Source organism: Bombina bombina, chromosome 7, assembly GCF_027579735.1.
Source record: "Bombina bombina isolate aBomBom1 chromosome 7, aBomBom1.pri, whole genome shotgun sequence".
NCBI classification, from domain to species: domain Eukaryota; kingdom Metazoa; phylum Chordata; class Amphibia; order Anura; family Bombinatoridae; genus Bombina; species Bombina bombina.
In genome coordinates, this window is record NC_069505.1 from 600580952 (window position 1) to 600599034 (window position 18083).

The 18083-nt window shown below is 40.1% G+C and overlaps 1 protein-coding gene across 1 annotated transcript in view; it reads left to right on the plus strand.

The window, feature by feature from the left end:
* LOC128636664 (uncharacterized) overlaps positions 1–16296 on the plus strand; it is a 37835-nt gene extending 21539 nt beyond the window's left edge. Inside the window, exons 3-6 of the mRNA XM_053689655.1 lie at positions 2917–3043; positions 10428–10541; positions 13851–14711; positions 16292–16296. Coding sequence (XP_053545630.1) covers positions 2917–3043; positions 10428–10541; positions 13851–14711; positions 16292–16296 — 1107 coding nt within the window. The remainder of the gene's footprint in view (positions 1–2916; positions 3044–10427; positions 10542–13850; positions 14712–16291) is intronic.
* Positions 16297–18083: the final 1787 nt, after the last annotated feature.

Consider the following 18083-nt stretch of genomic DNA (forward strand, 5'->3'; position numbering starts at 1 on the left):
TTTAGACAATCTTAGGAAAGCTCCCAATTTACTTCTGTTAAGAAGTTTACTTAGTTCTTATGGTATTCTTTGTTGAATAGAATACGTAGGCACCGTGCGAGCTTGTCTGGAGAGCTATATGGCCGCAGATTTGCACTAATGCTTTTGAGCACTAGATGGCAGTAGGATTTTCACAATGTTACATTGTTAGGAGCATTCGTGCAAATCTGCTGCCATATAGAGCTCCTGATCTGTGCAGGCTCCTCAGCCTACCTACTTGCTTTTAAACAAAGAACATCTGAAACTTTATTAAAATTGTATTCTCTAATCTCTCCTTCATCAGAGGTGTCTCCTGGTACTGGAATTCCTCCTTACTAACCCCTCTGTTTCCAGAATATCAGTAAATATAAGCGTCTTCATCTTTAAAGGGACCTTTGCTTCCCCCAACATTAAAGGGACAGTCTACACTCAAATTGTTATTGTATAAAAAGATAGACAACGCCTTTACTACCCATTCCCCAGCTTTACACAACCAACATTGTTATATTAATACACTTTATAACCTTTAAACCTCTAAATTTCTGCCTGTTTCTAAGCCAGTGATATTTAACCTTTTTTTTGCCGTGGCACACTTTTATACATTAAAAAATCCTGTGGCACACCACCATCCCAAAATTTAAAAAAAATCACACATTGTAGCCTAATACAGCATATATATATACACATACACACAAACACACACATACTGTATGTATTGTGCTGTTATGCCATGCCTCCTACAAACTACCCCTGCACTGGGAGTAAAAAACAAGCAAAGTTTAAAAAATATGTCACACTGTTGTCAGTCTGCCGTGGCACACCTGAGGATCTCTCACGGCACACTAGTGTGCCACGGCACACTGGTTGAAAAACACTGTTCTAAGCCACTATAGACAGCCTCTTATCACATGCTTTATTAGCTTTACACAACAGGGGACTGCTACTTCATGTGGGCCATATAGATAACAATGTGTTCACACCCAAGGAGTTATTTAAAAGTTAGCACCACACAGTACTAAATGCAAGTCAATAGATAATAAATAAAATGTCATGTGATCAGGGGGCTGTCTGCAGAGGCTTAGATACAAGGTAATCACAGAGGTAAAAAGTGTATTAATATAACTGAGACAAGGGGCAGTCTGCAGAGGCTTAGATACAAGGTAATCACAGAAGTAAAAAGTATATTAATATAACTGAGATAAAGAGCAGTCTGCAGAGGCTTAGATACAAGGTAATCACAGAGGTACAAAGTATATTAATATAACTGAGATAAGGAGCAGTCTGCAGAGGGTTAGATACAAGGTAATTACAGAGGTACAAAGTATATTAATATAACTGAGATAAGGAGCAGTCTGCAGAGGCTTAGATACAAGGTAATCACAGAGGTACACAGTATATTAATATAACTGAGATAAGGGGCAGTCTGCAGAGACTTAGATACAAGGTAATCACAGAGGTAAAAGTATATTAATATAACTGAGATAAAGGGCAGTGTGCAGAGGCTTAGCTACAAGGTAATCACAGAGGTAAAAAGTATATTAATATAACTGAGATAAGGGGAAGTGTGCAGAGGCTTAGATACAAGGTAATCACAGAGGTAAAAATATATTAATAAAACTGAGATAAGGAGCAGTCTGCAGAGGCTTAGATACAAGGTAATCACAGAGGTAAAAAGTATATTAATATAACTGAGATAAAGGGACAGTCTGCAGATGCTTAGATACACGGTAATCACAGAGGTAAAAAGTATATGATTATAACTGAGATAAGGAGCAGTCTGCAGAGGCTTAGATACAAGGTAATCACAGAGGTAAAAAGTATATTAATATAACTGAGATAAGGGGCAGTCTGCAGAGGCTTAGATACAAGGTAATCACAGAGGTAAAAAGTATATTATTATAACTGAGATAAGGGGCAGTCTGCAGAGGCTTAGATACAAGGTAATCACAGAGGTAAAAAGTGTATTGATATAACTGAGATAAGGGGCAGTCTGCAGAGGCTTAGATACAGGGTAATCACAGAGGTAAAAAGTATATTATTATAACTGAGATAAGGGGCAGTCTGCAGAGGCTTAGATACAAGGTAATCACAGAGGTACAAAGTATATTATTATAACTGAGATAAGGGGCAGTCTGCAGAGGCTTAGATACAAGGTAATCACAGAGGTAAAACGTGTATTTATATAACTGAGATAAGGGGCAGTCTGCAGAGGCTTAGATACAAGGTAATCACAGAGGTAAAACGTGTATTTATATAACTGAGATAAGGGGCAGTCTGCAGAGGCTTAGATACAAGGTAATCACAGAGGTAAAACGTGTATTTATATAACTGTGTTGGTTATGCAAAACTAGAGAATGGGTAATAAAGGGATTAACTATCTTTTAAACAACAACAATTCTATTGTAGCCTGTCCCTTTAATAGTTAATAAAAACAAGATGTGATTTATCAAATAAATTGTAATTAAAGGACCACTATACACAGTAGAACAGCCTAACCAATAGATGCATAATAACAAGACAATGCAAAAGACCTAAGTTTGAATTTCAAATAAGTAGTAGATTTTTTTTCTGACAAATTTCAAAGTTACGTCTATTTCCACTCCCCCTGTATCATGTGACAGCCATCGGCCAATCACAAATGCATATACGTATAGTCTGTGAATTCTTGCACATGCTCAGTAGGAGCGGGTGCCTCAGAAAGTGTAAATATAAACAGACTGTGTACCTTTATATAATTTAAGTGAATTGTAAAGTTGTTTAAAATTGTGTTTTCTGTCTTAATCATGAACGTTTATTTTTATCTTTACTGTCCCTTTAAGGTTATGTCATTGTGATTAACTTATTCGTCTCCATGAGTTTTTATTTTATATTTTCTTTCTTCTTTTTTTTCTTTAAAAGAAACGACCTGAATTTGATGAAATTGCAATTTACTTCTCAAAGGAGGAGTGGGAGAGTTTGGAAGAAGATCAGAAGGCGCTTTACAAGGATGTTATAATGGACAACTTCAGAACCCTGCAGTCTCTAGGTACGATTTAATCTTAACTGAAAGGCCCAGGGCGTTTATTGGAGTTTAGGCCGATCCGCCTTTTGTCGTGCACAGTGAGCAGGAGCAACCTTGTTTGTCATGAATGGCGATCGCCGATCTAATGCTGCTTCCGGCACTACAAGCAGACGGTACGTAGTGGAGAGCGCTCCCAAGCCTTAAAAGGGCACTAAACACCTTTTGCTTTTGTGTATAAATTACAACCTTGGTTTGTAAAATGCTGATAGTTGCCTGAACCACCTATTTAACAGATGACGTATTTATGTTTTTTTCGGGCTTTGTGCAGAGTGTGGGGCAAAGCACAAGTTTTACACAAAAGCAAGAATTGTTTTATCCTTTTAAAGGGAGTGTCAATGACATCACCACAAATGTGTGCAGTGACTTCACAGTGACAACGGGTCTCGGAAGTAGCTGTCTGTTAAAGGGATAGAAGGGTCAAAACTGAAATGTGTATGAGTGCATTTCAGTTTTAAATAGAAGCATTTTTGCATTATGTATAAGTTATCACTGTTTTTATCTGCATACGCACATATGCTGCAAGGGCCCGTGCACCTTCTCAGACAGTCAGCAGGGGTTTGTATGACACATAACAAATCTTCACAGGCACAATACACACCACCACCATCTCTCTGAGCTTAAAGGGATATGAAACTCACATTTTTTTATTTCCTGATTCAGATAGAGCATGGAATTTTAAGCAACTTTATAATTTACTCCTATTATCAATTTTTCTTCTTTCTCTTGGTATCTTTATTTGAAAAGGCAGGAATGTAAGCTTAGGAGCTGGCCCATTTTTGGTTCAGCACCCTGGATAGCGCTTGCTGATTGGCGGCTACATTTAGCCCCTAACACTAGCCCCTGCTACATTTATTAGAAAGTTTCTTAAACTCGCTGCTCTAGCTGAATCATGAAAGACAAATTGTGTTTCGTATCCCTTTAAAGGGACGTGAAACCCACATTCTTTCTTTCATGATTCAGATGATACTTTTTTTAAAAGGTTTCCAATTTACTTCTGTTATGACATTTGCTTCATTCTCTTGTTATTCTTTGTTGAATATGTGCGTATATTGCTGAAAAGCAGCAATAACTTTTACCAGAAACATTTTGGCTAATGGAAGTATAACGCAATAATGCTTTTACATATTTCAATTTTGCCGTTTCTATCCATTTAAAGGGAGCTGGATGGGGTGAGGTTGTTCAGACCCCTAGATCTCCGCTTCCTTAAAGGGACAATTGTTATTGTTTAAAAAGATAGACAACGCCTTTATTACCCATTCCCTTTGTACAACTAACATTGTTATATTAATATACTTTATAGCCTTTAAACCTCTAAATGTCTGCCTGTTTCTAAGCCGCTACAGACAGCCTCTTATCACATGCTTTTTTATTTGCTTTTCACAAGAGACTGCTAGTTCATGTGGGTTATATAGATAACATTGTGCTCACACCCAAGGAGTTATTAAAGGTTTAGCACAACACAGTACTAAATGCAAGTCAATAGATAATAAATAAAAAGTCATGTGATCAGGGGGCAGTCTGCAGAGGCTTAGATACAGAGTAATCACAGAGGTAAAAAGTGTATTATTATAACAGTAATGGTTATACAAAACTGGGGAATGGGTAATAAAGGGATTATCTCTCTTTTTAAACAATATTTTTTTTTAGTTGACTGTCCCTTTAATAGCCATAGACCTCCAAGACCCTTCATTAGAATTTCCCTGCTCTTTCAAATGGTGATGGGTCCTGGGAAGCACCAAGCCCCCCCCAAAGAATAATAAATAGTAAAGGTCACACAAGGGGTTTTACTGTTGAATGCGGTGTATAGAGGCACATTATAAATGTTTAGAGACCCTCAGTAAAGTTTATTTTATAGTGGGCAAGTCACTCTCTAAAATAAAGGTGTAAAAGTGACAAAATCGGCTTTTATTTCTGCACTAGCACAAAGTGGCGCTTTTATATTAATTTGTATATCAAATGCAGGTACCCTCTGCAATTTTTTAACGTTGTTTACTAAAGTGTACGTTTTACTGTTATATTTGTTGTTGCAGTTTTATGCTATCTGCTGGTCATGTTCAAAAAAATGTATTTTCTCGTGTGGGTTACTTATTGAAATGTGAGTTAAAATTAGTATTTCATTGTAAGCAGCAAACAAATCTCACAATTGGCTTATCCGATGAAAAAAGCTTAGTAGTGAAGGGGTTACATTTGTTTTTTAAACTTTTTTTTTTTAATTAAGTGAGAAGAGAGAATCTTTAGAAATGAGAGAGAATTGCTACATGATAAACTGCACTAGGGTGTATTTGTGCATCACTACGGTGGCTGGAAGGGGCTCATGAACTACATTACCCATAGTGCAGCAGTACCCTAAACTGAAGGGATAAAACTGAGCCATTATGTGTATATGAACAAAGACAAACATTCTCACTCGGGAGGCCAAGTATTCATATCCAATATTCAGAATATATAGGACGTTTGAGGTTGTATTGAATATCCAAGCTCAAAATAGGTATCAGTATCTATCTATCTATCTATCTATCTATCTGTGTATCTATCTGCCTGTCAATCTATTTATCTATCTATCTATCAATAAACTCTCTATCAATCAATTATCTATCTATATCAATAAACTATCAATCAATCAACTATCTGTCTATCTATCAATCAACTATACATCTATCTATCTATCTATCTATCTATCTATCTATCTATCTATCAACTATCTATATATCTTTATTTTTTATAATTTTTATTAATGTTTTGAAATAACAAAGAAAGAAAGAAGTGCAAGCATTATTACATGGTATCAATAAAAAGATATTATCTCGTTCTCAGTTCATTAATGTCCGATTATTCATAGTCTTTGCTCCGGGTTGGTAGATGAGTAGTGCAGATAGTCGACTACAATATCTTTGTATTATCTTTATTCACATAAGTAACGCAATGCAAATAAAAACATAAGAATACATAAACACAGAATCAAGTTTAATAAAAATAACAAATGGTGCCAATCACTCAGATTGTTAAGGACTGTGCTGCTGTTCATAATGCATCAGATACCAAGCACGAGGTTTTGGAACTACATTTCCCATGATGCCCAGTGAGCTGATCTGCTGGCTAAGCATCATGGGAAATGTAGTTCCAAAACCTCTGGAGGACCAAGTTTGAGGATGTCTGCGTCTACTGTGTGTTGTGGGACATATGTTTTCTGTTTCCATAACCCTGATTCCAAGAAGAGTAAAGGAGGGATTAGAAGGAGGGGAGAGGAGAGTAAAGGATGGGGTAGAAGGAGGGGAGAGAAGAGAAAAGGAGGGGTAGAAGGAGGGGAGAGTAAAGGAGGGGGTAGAAGGAGAGGAGAGTAAAGGAGGGGGTAGAAGGAGGGGAGGGGAGAGAAAAGGAGGGGGTAGAAGGAGGGGAGAGGAGAGTAAAGGAGGGGGTAGAAGGAGAGGAGAGTAAATGGGGGTAGAAGGAGAGGAGAGTAAAGGAGGGGGTAGAAGGAGGGGAGAGGAGAGTAAAGGAGGGGGTAGAAGGAGGGGAGAGGAGAGTAAAGGACGGGGTAGAAGGAGGAGAGAGGAGAGAAAAGGAGGGGGTAGAAGGAGAGGAGAGTAAAGGAGGGGGTAGAAGGAGAGGAGAGGAGAGTAAAGGAGGGGGTAGAAGGAGGGGAGGGGAGAGAAAAGGAGGGGGTAGAAGGAGGGGAGAGGAGAGTAAAGGAGGGGGTAGAAGGAGGGGAGAGGAGAGTAAAGGACGGGGTAGAAGGAGGGGAGAGGAGAGAAAAGGAGGGGGTAGAGGGAGAGGAGAGTAAATGGGGGTAGAAGGAGAGGAGAGTAAAGGAGGGGGTAGAAGGAGGGGAGAGGAGAGTAAAGGAGGGGGTAGAAGGAGGGGAGAGGAGAGTAAAGGACGGGGTAGAAGGAGGAGAGAGGAGAGAAAAGGAGGGGGTAGAAGGAGAGGAGAGTAAAGGAGGGGGTAGAAGGAGAGGAGAGTAAAGGAGGGGGTAGAAGGAGGGGAGAGGAGAGAAAAGGAGGGGGTAGAAGGAGGGGAGAGTAAAGGAGGGGGTAGAAGGAGAGGAGAGTAAAGGAGGGGGTAGAAGGAGGGGAGAGGAGAGTAAAGGAGGGGGTAGAAGGAGGGGAGAGGAGAGTAAAGGACGGGGTAGAAGGAGGGGAGAGGAGAGTAAAGGACGGGGTAGAAGGAGGGGAGAGGAGAGAAAAGGAGGGGAGAGGAGAGAAAAGGAGGGGGTAGAAGGAGAGGAGAGTAAAGGAGGGGGTAGAAGGAGGGGAGAGGAGAGTAAAGGAGGGGGTAGAAGGAGAGGAGAGTAAAGGAGGGGGTAGAAGGAGAGGAGAGTAAAGGAGGGGGTAGAAGGAGGGGAGAGTAAAGGAGGGGTTAGAAGGAGAGGAGAATAAAGGAGGGGGTAGAAGGAGAGGAGAATAAAGGAGGGGGTAGAAGGAGAGGAGAGAAAAGGAGGGGGTAGAAGGAGAGGAGAGTAAACAAGGGGGTAGAAGGAGGGGAGAGGAGAGTAAAGGAGGGGGTAGAAGGAGGGGAGAGGAGAGTAAAGGAGGGGGTAGAAGGAGGGGAGAGGAAAGAAAAGGAGGGGGGTAGAAGGAGAGGAGAGTAAAGGAGGGGGTAGAAGGAGAGGAGAGTAAAGGAGGGGAGAGGAGAGTAAAGGAGGGGGTAGAAGGAGGGGAGAGGAGAGTAAAGGACGGGGTAGAAGGAGGGGAGAGGAGAGTAAAGGACGGGGTAGAAGGAGGGGAGAGGAGAGTAAAGGACAGGGTAGAAGGAGGGGAGAGAAGAGAAAAGGAGGGGAGAGGAGAGAAAAGGAGGGGGTAGAAGGAGAGGAGAGTAAAGGAGGGGGTAGAAGGAGGGGAGAGGAGAGTAAAGGAGGGGGTAGAAGGAGAGGAGAGTAAAGGAGGGGGTAGAAGGAGAGGAGAGTAAAGGAGGGGGTAGAAGGAGGGGAGAGTAAAGGAGGGGTTAGAAGGAGAGGAGAATAAAGGAGGGGGTAGAAGGAGAGGAGAGAAAAGGAGGGGGGTAGAAGGAGAGGAGAGTAAAGGAGGGGGTAGAAGGAGGGGAGAGGAGAGTAAAGGAGGGGGTAGAAGGAGGGGAGAGGAGAGTAAAGGAGGGGGTAGAAGGAGGGGAGAGGAAAGAAAAGGAGGGGGGTAGAAGGAGAGTCGAGTAAAGGAGGGGGTAGAAGGAGAGGAGAGTAAAGAAGGGGGTAGAAGGAGGGGAGAGGAGAGTAAAGGACGGGGTAGAAGGAGGGGAGAGGAGAGTAAAGGACGGGGTAGAAGGAGGGGAGAGGAGAGAAAAGGAGGGGAGAGGAGAGAAAAGGAGGGGGTAGAAGGAGAGGAGAGTAAAGGAGGGGGTAGAAGGAGGGGAGAGGAGAGTAAAGGAGGGGGTAGAAGGAGAGGAGAGTAAAGGAGGGGGTAGAAGGAGAGGAGAGTAAATGAGGGGGTAGAAGGAGGGGAGAGGAGAGAAAAGGAGGGGGTAGAAGGAGGGGAGAGGAGAGTAAAGGAGGGGGTAGAAGGAGGGGAGAGGAGAGTAAAGGACGGGGTAGAAGGAGAGGAGAGTAAAGGATGGGGTAGAAGGAGGGGAGAGGAGAGAAAAGGAGGGGCTAAAAGGAGGGGAGAGGAGAGTAAAGGACGGGGTAGAAGGAGGGGAGAGGAGAGTAAAGGAGGGGGTAGAAGGAGGAGAGGAGAGTAAAGGAGGGGGTAGAAGGAGGGGAGAGGAGAGTAAAGGAGGGGGTAGAAGGAGGGGAGAGGAGAGTAAAGGAGGGGTAGAAGGAGGGGAGAGGAGAGTAAAGGAGGGGTAGAAGGAGGGGAGAGGAGAGTAAAGGAGGGGGTAGAAGGAGGGGAGAGGAGAGTAAAGGAGGGGGTAGAAGGAGGGGAGAGGAGAGTAAAGGAGGGGGGTAGAAGGAGGGGAGAGGAGAGTAAAGGAGGGGGTAGAAGGAGAGGAGAGTAAAAGGGGGGGATTTAGTGCCCATGTATTATTTCACTAAAGATATGTATGCTTAATGTCACACTGGCACTAGCCTAAGTCATATTCAGGGATGTTTGAAAGGTTTGTTTACTGGATTCCCAATAGAGTTTTATGTCCTGAAACACATCGAGTTTATGGCTTTTAAGGTACCCATATTCTTCAAGGACCATTATGTTTTCTATCAATTCTACCCACATGGTCTTTGTAGGGACTTTTTGTGATTTATAAGGGATCCGGCTGCGTTCAGGGAGAATTGAATAAGTCTCAAGTTTATATACACGTTTTGGTACGAGATTTAGTAATGCCAAAGGAGGTTCAAGAGATATGTAAGTGTTTGGGCCTAGTAGAACCCTTAAGAATGTTGTTAACCAAAATGGTTTCATATGTGATACATTGTACCCCTTTCACCGCAACCCCTCCAACATACGTTTGATGTTCCAGGAAATATGCTTTTTAATCTAGCAGGAGTAAGGTACAACCTTGTCAGGATTTTGTGATTAAGTTCTAGGAATTTTGTGGAGTGGGAAGATTTTTGTGTGCATTATATAATATGTAACCATTCAGAGTCAGATAATGTCATTCCCAGTTCCCCATGCCATCTCTCTATATAGCTTGGTGGGGAGCCCACCTCCTCTCTTATTAATAGTTTTTTAGCCCAGGTAAGAGTATGTCGCAAAGGAACGCCTATTAGACACATTTGCTCAAAAGGAGTCAGGTCTCGGGTTAGAGCTTGTTTAGCTGAAAAAGTGGGTATTAGGTGATGTATCTCAAGACAGTTTGTAAACCCCCCATTAAGGTACTGTTTCAGTTCTTGTCTACATTTTAACTTTCCCATTATGTAACAGCTTGAAGATGGGTATTGTGTGTCCCATTTCCCAGCTGTCTGTGGACTGTAATGTAATATCTAGACCACCTACTAACTCTACATCTGTGAATCAATGCGTTCCTTAAGGAAAAGGTGTTCTGTAGTAAAGGGTATGCATGTAACCGGGGGGGGGGGGGGGGTCTTTGAACAAGTTTAATCCAACATATAGCTCCTGGAGAGGGGGTCCTAAGGATATGTGAATCTATAGAAATCCATAATTTGGTAGTGCTGTTTCTGTGTCAATCTAGTATCTTTTGTAAACATATTGAGTGGTAATATGTGATTATCTTAGGGAGATCCAAGCCCCTATCCCCCAGTGGTCGATACATATTATTCTTATTGATACATGGTTTTATCCTTCCACAAACATAGTTGTTTATGATAGATTGTTGTTTTGTTAAGAAAATATTTGGAAGTCTGACTGGAGTTGTTTGTAAAAAATATCTATCTTCTATCTATCTATCTATCCATCTATCTATCTATCTATCTATCTCTCTTTCAACTATCTATCATCTATCTAATGATATATATATTTTATAGGAACTATCAATTGCAAACCTCCAGTTGTCATGAAGATTGAACAGGGGGAAGAGCCGTATGTGACTGGGTACCAGCATGTTAATGACAACGAACATCTTATAGATACTAGGAAAGGTGAGCAATAATGAATAATAAACTATAAAAAAAATAACATTACATTTAAAATGTAATTCTGCATAAAATGTTTATGTTTAATAATACTTTTGTAATAGGGATGTGCGTTCGTATCCTTCGTTAGTATCAGAATAAGGAAAATGGGGGCCGCTCGTGGCATTTTGCTCTTTTCGGAGCCAGATTTATTATTGTGAAAATGCCATACAATGAGATCTGGATTTGCACAGTACTTAGTGTGTTGTACTTTCACAAGAATAATCTGGCTTCGAAAAGAGCAAAATGCCACAAGCGTAATGTCATTTTATTATTTATTTTGCAGTTTCTGTATTTCCGCAGCTTCACCAGTGCCCTAGAGAGGCTGTAGTTTATTGTGAGGGATTTAGATTACGGTCTCTGCAACATGCTACACACTGAAATATGTTGTGCTGGAGCTAACGTATATCTCTCTGTAGCTGACCACAAACAAATAAAATAAACATACTTAAAGGGAAAAATAGAAAAGTCCTGGAAGCATCCATAAAGTAAAACCATCTTTATTAGAACATCAAATAAAAAACAGAGTAAACAGAGAACACATGATGCTGGCTGGCCTTACGCGTTTCGGCTTGTGCCGTAATCATAGACCTCACAACTTGTGAGCCAGCTGAACTTAAAGACCATACTAAGCAATTTCATTGGGTAATACTAAACAAGGAAAAACTCCCCCCACAACCAATTTGTAAAAGAATTACTGCAAGTTCAACACTTAAAGGGACACTCGAGTCAAAATAAACTTTTATGATTCAGATAGAGCAGTAGTTTTAAGACACTTTCCAATTTACTTCCATTATCAAATTTTGCAGTCTTTTTATAATCACACTTTCTGCGGAACAAGATCCTACTGAGCATGTGCACAAGCTGACCATGTATACGTATACTAGTCTGTGATTGGATGATGTCTGTCACATGATACAGGGGGCCGGAAAATCTGAGAAAATATTAATTTGTCAGAAAAAAATCTACCGCTTATTTGAAATTCAGAGTAAGTGCTATTGCATTGTCTTTGTATTATGCACTTGTTAAATATATAATTCTACTGCATTGAGGGGCCCTTTAAGGGCTGTTTAAACTTTGCTTAATAAATGCTAATTTAAAGGGACAGTCTGCACCAGAATTGTTATTGTTTTAAAAGATAGATAATTCCCATTCCACAGTTATATTAATATACTTGTTACCTCTGTGATTACCTTGTATCTAAACCTCTGCACACTGCTCCTTATCTCAGTTATATTAATATACTTTTTACCTCTGTAATTACATTGTATCTAACCCTCTGCAGACTGCCCCTTATCTCAGTTATATTAATATACTTTTTACCACTGTGATTACCTTGTATCTAAGCCTCTGCAGACTGATCCTTATCTCAGTTATATTAATATACTTTTTACCTCTGTGATTACCTTGTATCTAAGCCTCTGCAGACTGCCCCTTATCTCAGTTATATTAATATACGTTTTACCTCTGTGATTACCCTGTATCTAACCCTCTGCAGACTGCTCCTTATCACAGTTATATTAATATACTTTTACCTCTGTGATTACCTTATATCTAAGCCTCTGCAGACTGCTCCTTATCTCAGTTATATTAATATACTTGTTACCTCTGTGATTACCCTGTATCTAAGCCTCTGCAGACTGATCCTTATCTCAGTTATATTAATATACTTTTTACCTCTGTCATTACCTTGTATCTAACCCTCTGCAGACTGCCCCTTATCTCAGTTATATTAATATACTTTTTACCTCTGTAATTACATTGTATCTAACCTTCTGCAGACTGCCCCTTATCTCAGTTATATTAATATACTTTTTACCACTGTAATTACCTTGTATCTAAGCCTCTGCAGACTGATTCTTATCTCAGTTATATTAATATACTTTTTACCTCTGTGATTACCTTGTATCTAAACCTCTGCAGACAGCTCCTTATCTCAGTTATATTAATATACTTTTTACCTCTGTGATTACCTTGTATCTAACCCTCTGCAGACTGATCCTTATCTCAGTTATATTAATATACTTTTTACCTCTGTGATTACCTTGTATCTAACCCTCTGCAGACTGCTCCTTATCTCAGTTATATTAATATACTTGTTACCTCTGTGATTACCTTGTATCTAAGCCTCTGCAGACTGATCCTTATCTCAGTTATATTAATATACTTTTTACCTCTGTGATTACTTTATATCTAACCCTCTGCAGACTGCCCCTTATCTCAGTTATATTAATACACTTTTTACCTCTGTGATTACCCTGTATCTAAGCCTCTGCAGACTGCTCCTTATCTCACTTATATTAATATACTTTTTACCTCTGTGATTACCTTGTATCTAAGCCTCTGCAGACTGCGCCTTATCTCAGTTATATTAATATACTTTTTACCTCTGTGATTACCTTGTATCTAAGCCTCTGCAGACTGCCACCTTATCTCAGTTATATTAATACACTTTTTACCTCTGTGATTACCCTGTATCTAAGCCTCTGCAGACTGCTCCTTATCTCAGTTATATTAATACACTTTTTACCTACCTTGTATCTAAGCCTCTGCAGACTGCTCCTTATCTCAGTTATATTAATACACTTTTTACCTCTGTGATTACCCTGTATCTAAGCCTCTGCAGACTGCTCCTTATCTCAGTTAAATTAATATACTTTTTACCTCTGTGATTACCTTGTATCTAAGCCTCTGCAGACTGCTCCTTATCTCAGTTAAATTAATATACTTTTTACCTCTGTAATTACCTTGTATTTAAGCCTCTGCAGACTGCCCCCTTATTTCAGTTCTTTTGACAGACTTGAATTTTAGCCAATCAGTGCTGACTCCTAGGTAACTCCATGTGCGTGAGCTCAATGTTATCTATATGACACACATGAACTAATGCCCTCTAGTGGTGAAAAACTATCAAAATGCATTTAGATTAGAGGCGGCCTTCAAGGTCTAAAAATTAACATATGAACCTCCTAGGTTTAGCTTTCAACTAAGAATACCAAGAGAACAAAGCAAAATTGATGATAAAAGTAAACTGAAAAGTTGTTTAAAATGACATGCCCTATCTGAATCATGAAACTTTATTTTGGACTAGACTGTCCCTTTAAATGCTTTTTAAACCATTTGAAGCAGATTTTTTTTAACAAAGCTGTGTATGTAACATATGCTGCGATGTACAATTATTTATAAAAACTGACTTTAAAGTTAATTTAATAGAAATTGCAGAATTATGTAATTATTGTGATTTTAATTGTCTCTTTCTTGTTTTGTTTTTTTTTTTAGCTCTAAAAACGGAGTTATCATATAGCAGTAACCGCCGTCAATCAGGGATAGCACATGACCATTCAGGCACATCAACAAATTTAATGTACGGACCTTCTACGGTTCCACCACGGACACCAGTTGGAAGGACTTTACCTGCACAGGAAGCATCAGAACCTTTCTGTTCAACTTCAACCTCGCAGGGTGTCCATTATTCTCCTTATCAATGTTCCAGTGGGGTGAAGTTGGCTAATAAAACTTCCTCTTCATTGGCTCCAGCTGCTGTACGCTACCGTCCTTTTGGGAAAGCGGGTCTTCAACAGAGACCAGAAACAGCAAGGATCTTAGACACTGGTATATTGGGTTCAGGGTCGCAGATAATGTCTGGCCAGTCGGTCAGAAGGAAGCGAAGTATCAGAGGACGAGGGAGAGCTCATGAGCTTAGCCGGACAAAGTTGGGTAACCAAGGCCGTGGTCCAGAACCAAACGATGAGGATGAGAGACAAAGGGGGCTCAGGTTCACACACAAGGAGAACGAGGTGCTAATTAGGTCCATCCTGGAAAGGGCAGGGGAATTATTCAGTATTAGGAAAATGAAAGGATCGGCGTCTTATAAAAAGGCGTTGTGGAAACAGGTTGGTGCCGCTGTCAGCAACGTAGGAATTTGCAAGAGGTCTGTAGAGGTTTGCAAGAAGCGATACCAAGACTGTAAGAGAATAGTCCGGCAGAAGATGTTAGAGAGAGAACTGCACTCTAAAGGTGGCGGTCCTCGGGGGGACTTCAGATTCAACTCTTGGGAAGAGATGTTACGTAGGCATTTAAGACATACTACGCCTGCAAAAGAGGGGACTGCTTGGGACACATCCACAATACAAGCCCCTGGTAAGCAAATAGCCCCGATACTCACAAGGCCCTACAGTAATTGTTCCCTGCACAGAGCCCTAGTGTTATATGCAGACTGCAGTTATTTAGACATATGTAAGTGTATGGAGAGAATGAAGCACACTTTGATCTTTAATATTGTATTCTCTATCTGAATCATGCAAGGAAAAGTTTGGGTTTCATCTCCCTTTAAAGTGAATATAAAGTTGAATGAATGAGTGCCCGGTTTTTAAAAATACTATTAAAAACAGGGACACTTTAATTCATTAAACTTTACATTGCAGCGTTATTTTTCAATACTTACCTTTTTCTTAAGCAAACCCGGACCAGTGAACCCCTGCCCGCAGCTCCTCTGTACTTACCTCAGCAATGACGAAACCGTCTTCCTCCAATCATGGCGTGCATCCCGGAGTGTCCATCTTGTGAGGCCACTCCGTGATTGGAGGAAGCCGGTTTCGTCATTGAGGTGCTATTTACAGCAGGATCGCCGGTCCGGGTTGCTGCAGAAAAAGGTAAGTATTTAAAAAAAAAACGCTCCAATGCAAAGTTTAATGAGTGAAAGTGTCCCTGTTTTTAATAGTATTTTTATGAAACTTTACATTCACTTTAAGTTCCTCAATTTGTGACAAATCAAATAAAAATCAATTTTATTATGAACACAATATTTGTGTTTTATTTGCATATTTTGATCCTAGCCTGAGGATGGTGCAAGTCTTGCCGCCGCTCTTTAACTGCACGCCTCCCTCTAGGAGGCATTCGGCTATAGCTAGATCTCGCTGCTGGCGGTGTGACCCGCACAAATTAACGCCTTAGTTTTAAAAATGACAGCCAATGTACAAGGTATGTCAGCTGTCAGAAAGGGGTTAAAGGAACAGTAAACCTAGCAAATAATGTTATATAATTCTTCACATAGTGCAGAATTATATAACATTAGCTTTCCGCCATGTTTCTAAAGCAAAGGGTTATATAGATATTTTGCAACGAAAACAGAACGCCGCTCCTGGCTCTACTGAATGGGTCTGTTTTCCTCTCCTAAGTGCATTGCAGGCACGCTGTCTAATCACAGCACGCCCGATCGCGCTATTAAACTCAATGTAGCTTGCTCCCGCTCTGGTCTGGTAGCGGGAGCGAGCTACATTGAGTTTAATAGCGTGATTGGTGCCGGCTGTGATTAGACAGCGTGCCCAGATGCGGTTAGGAGAAGAAAACAGACCCGCTCAGTAGAGCCAGGAGCGGCGTTTTGTTTTCGTTGCAAAATATCTATATAACCCTTTGCTTTCGAAACATGGCGGTAAGCTAATGTTATATAATTCTGCACTATGTACAGAATTATATAACATTGTTTGCTAGGTTTACTGTCCCTTTAAGAACAAAGGTTAAAAAAAAATTATTTAAGGGACATGAAATTCTAAACATTTTCTTTCATGGCTCAGCTAGAGAAAACCATTTAAAACAACTTTTCAATTTACATATAATGATCAATTTTGGTTAGTTCTCTTGATATCTTTTTTTTGGAAAGCTTTCTTCTAAACAAAATGTGTTTTGTTTTATTTAAATATCACACATTTTTTGCCTTATAGGTTAGTATCGTACAAATGACACTGTGCCACCTGCAGCGTTCAGTGTTCGGTTTGTTTTTAATGAACCAAACACCAAATACTGCAGCACATGAATATTCTGAAAAACAATTTTTTTCAAATTATTTGTTCTGAGTGATTTATCTGAAACTAATTATTCAGTGCTGCACAAGTGTATACAATGGTAACATAGATAAGAAATAATAATAGATAAATATGTAGAAGTTTCTGATTGTGAGTTGTTAACTGGTGTAGATCAACTTGCATGAAGGTGAATTACAGGACAGCTTGGTTAATGAACTTTTAAACTAAGGGGGTGCCACAGGAACAGATGATGGAAGGAGAGAATCTGGGGTAATAAAAGATTAGTGTAGATAACTGTTCAGGGACACATACAGAGTTTTTTACGGAGTTCTTGAAACATGGAAAGCTTATGGTGAGTCTTGTAAAGTTGAGCAGAGTTCCACAAGATTGGGACTAATCTGGAGAAGTCCTATAGACAGGACTTCCAGGAGGTAACGAGAAAAGGCGATACATAGGTCTTGGGCAGAGGGGAGGGGAATGGCTACAGACAAGGGCAGAAATATAGGAGGTTGTACTGTTATTAAGGATCTTGAAAGTTAGGTTCAGTATTTTGAATTTTATTCTGGAGGCTAGAGAAAGCCAGTGCAAGAGATGAGGAGCTAATCTAAGTTAACATCCACCTGGCAAAGGTATATATTATAGACTGTATAAACTGCACTTTAGGAGACCAGAGAGGATGGAGATGCAATAGTCAAGGCGGGATATGATGACGGTGTGGATTAAAATCTTAGTTGTATTGTGTGTAAGGAGCAAGTTTTTGAGATGTTTTTTTAAGGTGGAAGTGGCAGGAATTGGCAAAGGATTGGATGTGAGGTGAGAAGAAAGTTGCAAGTCAAGACTACGGTGCATTAGGGGTTGGAATGATGCCATTACCTGCAGTCCTTGAGATTTGGAGGATAGGGATCTTGGAAGAAGGGGGGAAATGAAAGAGCTCAGTTTTAGGTAGATATTTAACTTTAGGTAGTTAGAGGACATACAGACTAAAATATTAGACGTTTAGTGACGTGTTTACATGGAGAGGCATAGATCTGGTGCAGAGGTAGGCAGCATACAAATGATATGGAAACCCATTGGACGTTAATTAGGAACCTTAGGATGATGTGTAGACTAAAAAGACAAGGGGATAACGAACAAAGCCATGAACTAGCTGTGGCACCCGGACAGATAGTGGGTAAAGGGACAAAAGATGTGCCAGAGAAGGATACACTAAAGTTACAGTTAAAGGAATAGGAGGAGAATCATAAAAGGGCTGTGTCACCAAAACGTTGGAGAGTTTGAGCAAGTGATGTGGTGGTCAACAGTATCAAAGGCTGTAAACAGATTGAGAAGGATAACAAGAGAGAAATGGCCTTTAAATTTTGTGGTAAATAATTTTAATTACTCTAGTCTCTGTGGAGTGTTGTTGACAAAGGATCAAGGAGGGATTCTGATGTAAGGAAATGTGATAGACGTTTATATACTAGCCTTTTCAGAAGTTTAAAGGCATGAGTGAGTAGGTAAATAGCTCGGTAGTTGGAGGGAAAGGCTGGATCAAGAGTTGTTTTTTGAGGATGGGTATTAGTTTAATATTATTACAGAGTAGGAAAAAATATAGAGTTTACTTGTAGGAACTAATGATAACGTGGAAAGCAATTTGGTGTAGGGGTTGTATATATGCCTTTATAACATGATTACTATTGATAGAATAAAAACTAAAATGGCCATAAAGGGT